The sequence below is a fragment of the Teleopsis dalmanni genome, chromosome 1 (assembly GCF_002237135.1).
Source record: "Teleopsis dalmanni isolate 2A chromosome 1, ASM223713v2, whole genome shotgun sequence".
NCBI lineage: Eukaryota > Metazoa > Arthropoda > Insecta > Diptera > Diopsidae > Teleopsis > Teleopsis dalmanni.
Window position 1 is genome coordinate 8338877 of NC_051846.1, and position 9404 is coordinate 8348280.

Here is a 9404-nt window from a genome sequence, read left to right on the forward strand (position 1 = left end):
TGAGAACAAACATACCCGCAGCTTTCCTTTGAGATTGTGATGCTGCCGACATACGAGTACGACTATCAAGCCAGAAAAGCATGAAAAGGACATAAAATTAGTTACATGGCTGCAAATAAATGCATTACTCCTTTGTGCACGCACACACTATACACGAAAACATTTTAAGTGATAGTGTGCAGCACAGTTATGAAATAGTAAAGCAGCGCTGTTGGTAATGAGAAGTTGAAGGATACGGATATACATTAAAAGTGACTGCGTGAAACTGCGAGTCTCCTGTAAAGGATATTTAAACGCTTGAACGTGAACGTCTTCTTTTAAATAGTAGAAGTGCAGTAGGTGTAGTGTCTAAGTCTTCAGAATTGTAGGCGTAAGTGTTGAAAAGTAGTCAACTACAGAGTTCAACTACAGTGGAACAAAGCAAACAAAAATACTTCTGAGTGAAAGTGATTTCTGTTAGAAAAAGTTTTTGGAAAGTATACTTGATTTGCGTAGTTTTTGTTTTTGTTACAATTACTTTATAAAAAATAAATGTTTGCTGGTATTGTATTTGGCACTATTGGCACAATTCGTTGCACAATGAAGACGCAATGAGATTTCAGTGAATGCGGCATTCGATATTCTTCCACTTTTTCTGCAGCAAGGACTCTTCGTTTTATATTTAACTCGTTTGCAAAAAAATAAAAAAAATAAAGGAATTAAAAAGTCCTCTCCTCTCAAATGTTGGAAATGGCAAAATGGTTTTGATAAAGGGTATGGGAAAGGGTTTGGAAAGGGTAAAGGAAAGGGAAGGGAGGCTGTGTAGCACGAGCTAAAAAGTTTTTGCTTGTTTGACTCTTGTAACTGTTATGCAGCGAAATGTAAAATGTAAAAAAAAGAAGTGGATAAAAAGTGAGATTTTAACGTTGCCTGTTTCAATGCTTCAAACGTTCCAGAAGTGTCAAATACAACAAAATTTACAAAGTTTTGCCATTTGTTAGCTTAAGTGGCTTGTTGACGCACAAATTAACTTTGATGTTTTCCATTTCTATAAATGACACATTTTAATGCATTTCCATGAAAGCATCAGCAATGCTGAAGTTATTTATAAAACAGACAGATTCCTATTTGTAATGCATGTAATTAAAAAATTCTTTTAATTTCTGTAATAGTTGAAGTTCCATAAATTTTAATTTCCAACACTTTTGTGCTTCCATTTTTAATTGCAGCGTGGCAGTCGTTATCACGGCCATCGTCATAACCAACGTTCCCAGTCGCTAAATCGCGGACAAGCGCTCTCCCAAGCAGATGTAAGCGGCATGTGGTGACATCGGGGTGCCTCTGGTAAAGGTAACTAAACACACAAAAAATATTTAATAAATTATTTTTATAAAATTTGATAAATGAAAATTTAATTCTATTTTAATTTTCATATGAAATTGCACAGCAGGAGGACAGACTGGTTGTGCTAGCTGCGCCATGGGTAATAAATTAAGCTGCTCCTGCGCACCGCTTATGCGCAAAGCTTATCGTTACGAAGATTCTCCATGGCAAACATCTCGTCGTCGCGATGGTCACCTTTTAAGGTAAGTCCACCATATATAGATGCAGTTAAATCTAATTTCTCATCACAATAAATGTTAAATGTTCTTTTGCAATTTTGTTAACAATTTAAATTCATTTATTCATTTAATTTATCATTAATGTTGCTCACAAATTGTTTATACTATAAGAAATATATCATTTAATTTCAAAATTTAACTTTTCAATTTAATTTTGTTTTAATGAAAACCAAATTTATTTTTCTTTCTTTTTTAATACAAAAATATATGTTAACCTGTCGTCCTCTACTCTACTCTCCAACGTCCAATTTATAAACCTGAAACAATTTTTGAAAATTTTTGTATGATCACAACAAAACCAACTAAAACTACAACTTTACTATAACTATTTTATATATATTTAATAACAAATGAAACTTACAAAAACTACTAATTCATTTTTGCATCAAAATTTGTGTATCTTGTATACGAAACCACAACACTGAAAATGTTCCTACGTATAATATATATTTAATTTTTGATAAAATTAAAAATCAAAACAAATTAATTTATTGCACAAAATGATTGGCTCAACTTCACAAAACTTTATAAAAATTAATAAAAAAAATATGAAATTATGAAATTATGAAATACAAAAAAAAAACATGAAACAAATATTTTGGCTAACAAACGCCAGTTCGTTCAGGTTGTGGGCTGAGGTATTTCACGTTTCGGCAAGCGGTGCTGGAACAGTTAAATGGCAACAAGTATCTGAAGATTTGGTTCCTGTTAATATAACATGTATCCAAGATTCACCCGAATGCGTTTTTCATATAACCGCCTACAACAGTCAAGTGGATAAAATACTCGATGTGCGACTTGTACAACCAGGTGAGTCAAAATTAAATAATTTTAATTAAATTAATTGAAAATATTAATGTAATTTAATTTTAATTTCATGTAATTTAATTTAATTTATTTGAAAAAAATTGAAATTTCTAATGACTAACACAAACCAATTTCGTATATGAATATTATTTGTTTTAAAGGTACTCGTATTGGACAAGCGTCTGAATGCTTCGTCTACTGGAAAGATCCAATGACAAATGACACATGGGGTCTAAATTTCACATCACCGATTGATGCTAAACAATTTCGAGAATGTTGTGTAAGTATTCTCTTACGGATCAGCAAAGCAAACGCCAACCACCACTCAAGTGCTCAAGTGCTTTTAAGATACTTTCCAAATTTTAAAAGAAAAAAGATATTTGTTTGCTTTGCTCATACCGTCTAGGCAAGGTTCAGTGCGAATTCAACGCGTTTAAGTTATCATATAATTTAAATAATTTCAATTTTTCAATTTAAATTTTTTTAAGAAAAACTAAAGGAATTCAAAATTTTAATTGGTGGACTTTTGTAAAATTGAGTAACAAAAAAATTAATATTATTTCTATAATTGACGAAAAGATAAAAACATTTGCCTTGTTCATGCTTATACTCTGACATTTTCATTGTGAATTAAGTTCTCATCTTAATCATCCAATCATTGTGTTCATACTCATCAGTATTGTCATTTCTTTGTTGGGTTTTGTGATTTTGTATTGTATTTAATTTTGTTGAATTTGTTAAACAAAATCTGTGATGTTTGTATTAGTTTTTATTTAAAACGGTTTTAGTGATTTGTTGCATACTCATCTATCGCCAACAGCAAATACATTGCTTAGAATGTATAATATTTGCGTTGTCTTAAAGTGATTGCGCCTTAGTTTTTATTTTAATTGCATATCAAAATAGTTTTAATCCAAAAATTTATAAAAAAAAATATAATAATATTATATATTATGTACGATATAGTATAATATTCTATACCAACTATAACCGAATTTTTGTATAGTTAAGTAGTTATTGTATCTTATATATAACTATAATAACTGAGTCGCAAATATAATTAAAAATCTCTAAGGTTAAGTATGAAACCCTGAATTGTTTTTCATATAATTAGTTAAATATATAATTTTTTTTTAATACATTAAGTTATGGGTACCCTTTCCACGTTCTTCAGAATATAGTAATAATAGTCCACTTAACTATTCACTGACCGCATGTCTTTATTTAACAGTCTTCTGTAATAAAAGCTCAATCGTGATAAATTACATACATTGATCTATAAATACGTGCAATTGTTTTTGGGAATGAAATGTAAATTTCCTATTAGATATATAGAACATTTATTTATACTAATAAATATATATATGGGGCCTCACAGTTGTTAAGTACAAAATCATTCCTGACATCATTGTCGATATTTTCATAATTTTATAATTTGAAAAACTAGATAGATAGATTTCTCATATATAGAGCTGTGGTAAAGTTATTTTGACATCCTTTGACCGCAATGCTGGTTCTACTAACCTTTCACTACACATAAATAAATTCTAAACATTGATTAATATATTAAATATTAATTCCATTTATATTATTTATCCATTTTAGCTTTCAGGCTTCTATGTCCCTACTAAAATTATTAAAATTGTTAAGAATGCCTTTGATGCTTTACTCCTTATGTGGAACTGTCATCATAATAATTCCCCGTATTTGCATAATATCTAATTTTGAAGACTCAACCATCTGTTGCTTGTTGTTTGTAATTTTGGTTTTTATTATTAGACCATTTTTACCGGAATACTTTTACTTCCCGTCAAACCCAAATATTTCTATGATCTTTTGCTTGATTATACTCTTTAATTGTTGATGCGCAACAAAATATTTTATTCATATTCCGGACAATATCAGTCCTGGACTCATAACCTTCTGTGAGGTTTCTTGGAATGTTGACTTTGTCGCAATTGTAGTCCTTAGATGAATCGATTTTATGTGTACACAGAAGTATAACATTGACAAGTCTGCTTTTGAATAAACCGCAGATTGTTTTAATCGTTGTATAGGTACTTTCTTCATTTATCTTTCTTAATTATAGGTCCTTAACAATTTCGCTAATATAGACTTATGTTCTTGCTGTAATGATAGGCTTTTATTCTAGTAAGCTAGTTACCCACTTCGTTTTGTACTACTCTTTTATGTCAAGCAATTTAAAAAATATATAGTATTCTTCCGGTCTCCAGTAAGTTACTGGATTAATTACTCTACAGAGTCTATTTGCAGATGTCATTTTTTAGATACAAAAAGAATCTTGAAAATTTGAAGAATTTTTCGGTCTCTAGTGAGAATCTAGTGGAATAAATATATTTGAAGATGTTTTTGGAGGTGTAAATGGTCATATTCATATCTGAGTGAATTTCTGTATGGTTGCTATAGAACTCCGTTGCTTTTCGAGTACAAAAGCCAGTACGACTGCTTAATGTTTTTATATGGAGAAAATATTATACCGTACTTTCTGTAATTGCTATACTAGGTGGTACTAAGCATTACTAAGCCTTACTTTTCTGTGATCAATCCAAATTATTTTCTAAATTTATTTTTTAGTGCAATAGTCGACTTTGTGGATTTATACTGCGTCTGTATTTCATTGCAATTATATGGTTTAATGCACTATTTTTTTTTAAAAAGTGAATGGAAAGAATCTATATTAATCTGTTAGCTGGTATGACTGTGTGTATCTGAATAGAATATATGGAAATTAATTTTAAAACTATTTGTGTAGCGTTCGAATAAGTCGCTTGGAAGAATTTATTTCAATCTCAAAGTCGATATGATTGTATGCATGTCTTCAGCTTTTACCTTAAAATCATTTGTAATTCAATCTTTTATTATGAAGTTGTTGAGTATTAGTACCTTGTACTTATACAAACCCTCCTTTTCTAAGAGTATTCGGAATTTTTTCGTGAATATTTATATGTTTATTATTTTGTTAGAGGTTTTTTGCATTTTATAACTTTCAGTTTATTTACAAGTTCTGGTATTTCCAATTTAGTCCACGAAGCTATAAGTCATAGATCTTCGTTAATTGTTATGGTTACCGTTGAAATGTTTGTGAAAGCCTTACTGAATATTGTCTTCCATTAATTTTTGCTTACATATCATACAAAGAAAATTACAAAGAAATCAAAAATTATATGTATTTACTAAAAACATAATATCAAATATATCTAGTACTAATTTTAAGTAGCTATAATATTATATTATACTTAAAGCATTTAACAGTATTTTAGAATATCAATTGCTTTATTAGTAATCCCATTTATTCATCCACTATAATTTCTTCAAACTTATAACTTATTTAACTTTGCATTTGAAAATATTCATATTCATATTCATTAGTAAATCGTGAATCTATTAATCATTATTTGTTTTCATCATTTTTGCAGGTATTTTACGTTGTAAAGAAATACGTTAGTATTACCATGTATCCATTTAATAAAAAAATTACCTAAAATTACACAAATACACATTTTTCAATATAGCTAAAAATTAATTTTCGTCAAATGCCAAGAACGTCATCTTAATGTCAGTGTTTTTATAATTGCCACGTACTTTAGAAGTCTCTCATTTTTTTATTCTTAAACTGTAGGCATGCTTTTAGTTTAATTGGATGTTTTCAAATTTTAATTTTTAATAATTTATTTTTTAATAAATTAAAAGTGTAATGTAAGATTTTGTAGTACAAGCTATGCCCATAGCTTAGATGCACTAATATTATTTTGTACTCGTACTTCCCAAAAATACTAATACCTTCTAACAGCATTATTAAGCACTTATCTCTATTGTGTATATACAAAAGTCCTCCTAAGTAAAATCTATGTCCCGCTCTTTTTTTATGCTCTTCGGTATATATATAGTATATATGTTTTCGATAGATAACTCTTCCTCACTTTCAACTATATACCTTCTAAGCTTTCCGTACTTCGATGTTTGTATTCGTACTAGTTTTTTTTCAAGCATTTCCTTAACATTTTTAAGCATTCTTCATGTGATTTTGTGTTTAATTTTACTTTCTGTTGTACTTATTTTATATAAAAAACTACAACTGCAGTTTTAAAAAATCAACTACTACCAAACTTTTTAAAGAGACAAACACTAAATTATTTATATTTATATTATATTCTTTCATTTCTTTTTCTCTTCCTCTTTTCACATTCAACAAACATCATTCAAAATTTTCGATTTTCGCTTCAAAACAAAAAACATTTTTCAAAAACGTATTTTTAAAAAAATTTAATATAAAAAATATGTTAAAAATCACACTAAACTGTGACTCTCTCTTTACTATACTTTCTCTATTCTTTTCATTTATTTTAATTAAAATAATTTTTTAATCATACAAAATACTTTTTAAATTAATACATTTTAATTACTTAAAATATAAAAATAAAACTTTAAATATATAAAAAAAATTGAATCGATTGCATTTAACGCGGCATTAATTTTCAATGAAATCCGAAATTTTTAATAATATTATTGTTGAAAAAAATTGTTAATAATTAAATAAATTAATTAAAAATAATTTAAAAATTTTGAAAATTTTGTTTAAAAACGTTAAACAAATGAAAAAGAAAAATGCAAAACGATTTAAAACTATCGCACGTATCCTTTACTATAACTCCCTTTCATATCCCATACATCCTGAGCCCGATGACTCCTAAAAGCCTAAAATCCCATTAAAAGAAATCTACTAAAAAATGGCGGTTAATCGTTAATTAAACTACACAAATGCACTTAATATGTTTTTTGTAAATAAATGTTTCTTTTTTATATATAAAAAAAAATTCAAAGAAAATTTTCAAAAAGTTTTGACTTAAATCAAATTTAAAATAAGCATAAATGCAAATACTACTTTGCTTATATTTTGGATACAATAAAATAAAATTAACTTTAAAGGATAATGCAATAATCAAATTATTTTTAATAGATAAAGTAATAACAATATTCACGGTTGTTGCTTAAGTTCCATGCCAAAATATAAAAATATATATCAAATTTTGCTATAATTAATGTGTATAAAGGACACTTTATTACTAGCTTCAGAGTTCTGTAACCAACGGTTTTCCACACATAATATACTATATAGTTTTAAGTCTAGTGTGATAGAAGAAAGTTAGTCAGGAATAGGAATTTATCAAGAGTTAGTAATTAGTGAGTACAAAGCATAAGAAAAAATAGTTTATTTTCAGAAAAACATTACATTGCTGAGATAAAAAGAAATTTTACAAATAAAAGTCCTTGAGACTTGAATTGAATATAGGAGTAATAAAATAAATTAGTTAAAATATATTTTAGTACATTAATGTTTGCTACATATGTACCTTAAAATAGTTTAGATATAAATATATGTGTGTAACCTATTTATTATGATGCTTAGTTAATAAAACTAGAAAAATATGTAACAATACTTAATACCTAAACTTGCTATAGTAAATGTCTATATCCTTCAATAATCAAGTGTTTCAAAACTAAAGCTTTTAAAGAAAACCTAATTAAACCTTACTAATAAAATTATACTTAGTTACATTGAGATTAAAAAGTGTAAAATAGTATATATACGTATTTATTATATATAGTACATTAACTAAAAAAATATTTGGCAATCTTATATGCAATTACTGTACAACTTTACTCAACAGGTATCTCGTTACTACAGCTTCCTATATATCTAAAGTATTTGAAATTATTTAATGTAAATGTGGTTTCATTTCAACGCACATGATACCAACCAAAATAGTTATCAATAAATTACCAAAGTATGCTTCCATTTATGTTGCTAGTATTAACAAATTAAAATTATTGTTAATTATAGTTATTAGTCATATAGTATAATTAAGAGCTGTCAAAGCTATAACGTACTTTAATTAGTTTGTACGAATATAAAACTAAAAACACCAAAAACAGCATGTAATACATTTTTTAACTAATATGAAAAACCAGAAAGTTTCATCATCATTTATTAAAATTTTTAAATTAATAACATATAGGATATTAAAAGGTCCTAACTTACCATAAGTAGTAGGAATAAGAGAAGGGAGGAATATTTTATTATATTTTTTCATCTACAAAAATTTCATGATTAAGGATATGTTATTGGTATAAAGAATTTGCAAAAGAGTCTATTACTTCTACAGATATAATAAGATAATATAACCTGCAATGACTAATGTTGCAAGTAAATGGTATCGGGTGCTATAAGAAGTCTAAATATCTACTTTGTTATTATTTGATTCTCTTAAAAATTCAGAGGCTGAATTTCGTGTTCGATATTTGAGCGAACTACCTTAAAGAATCTTACGCTAGTATCATAGCACTATTAAGCTATGAGGTGTAGAAGTTGTTCTATTTAGCCATATCTAGTTGCCTACCTATGTATTTAATAGTTATAATAATACCTAATATTCACATACTTCAGGATTTCACAGACTCAATATGAGTTTTATTAGAGGAAGCAACTTTTAAAAATTCTAAGTTATTATCGGTATTTAGCTATTAAGTTCAAACGTTGTTCTGGTTAGCTGTCATTATTTTCTTTCTATCTATTAACTTATAAGAGTTACAATAATGATAAATGTTCTTCGTTTTACATTTACATAGACTCAATAAAAGTGATATTAGAGTGCACTACCTTTAAAGACTCTAAGCTATCTGTCCGTTTGTTAGTAATAATTACAATAATTATAAATAGTCACAGATTTTGGTTTACAAAAACTTGATCAGAGTGATATTAGAGTCAAATACTTTCAAAGACTCCAATCCTACGGCTCTATCAGGCCAACGAATGCTTTCAGACAGCTATCTTAACTTACCTGCCAAACAATAATAATAAATATTCGTAGTTTTTAATGGCCACCGATATTAGATGTAATATAGGCGTATTGATCTTAATATTTTTAGAATTATTCTTATTTTGAAACAATTACTTTCTGAGATTTTTATATTGAA

At 27.6% G+C, this 9404-nt stretch overlaps 1 protein-coding gene across 3 annotated transcripts; it reads left to right on the forward strand.

Moving 5' to 3' along the window:
• Positions 1-1206: 1206 nt before the first annotated feature.
• Positions 1207-7187, forward strand: LOC119672952. Of its 3 annotated transcripts, none has more exons than XM_038084136.1 (5): positions 1207-1329; positions 1427-1565; positions 2218-2411; positions 2570-2688; positions 7031-7187. In XM_038084136.1, the coding sequence occupies exons 2-5, from the start codon at positions 1459-1461 to the stop codon at positions 7118-7120; spliced, it is 510 nt and encodes a 169-aa protein (XP_037940064.1). In that variant the 5' UTR covers positions 1207-1329; positions 1427-1458; the 3' UTR covers positions 7121-7187. The 3 variants fall into 3 exon arrangements, with proteins under 3 accessions (XP_037940064.1, XP_037940065.1, XP_037940066.1); XM_038084137.1 differs by having other exon boundaries at positions 2227-2411; XM_038084138.1 differs by having other exon boundaries at positions 7124-7186.
• Positions 7188-9404: the final 2217 nt, after the last annotated feature.

Coding starts and splice junctions, on each gene's coding strand:
- LOC119672952 (XM_038084136.1), top strand. CDS start 1,459: ATGGGTAATAAATTAAGCTGCTCCTGCGCACCGCTTATGCGCAAAGCT. Junction 1,566..2,217: donor CGCGATGGTCACCTTTTAAG/GTAAGTCCACCA, acceptor AACAAACGCCAG/TTCGTTCAGGTTGTGGGCTG. Junction 2,689..7,030: donor AACAATTTCGAGAATGTTGT/GTAAGTATTCTC, acceptor CAAATGAAAAAG/AAAAATGCAAAACGATTTAA.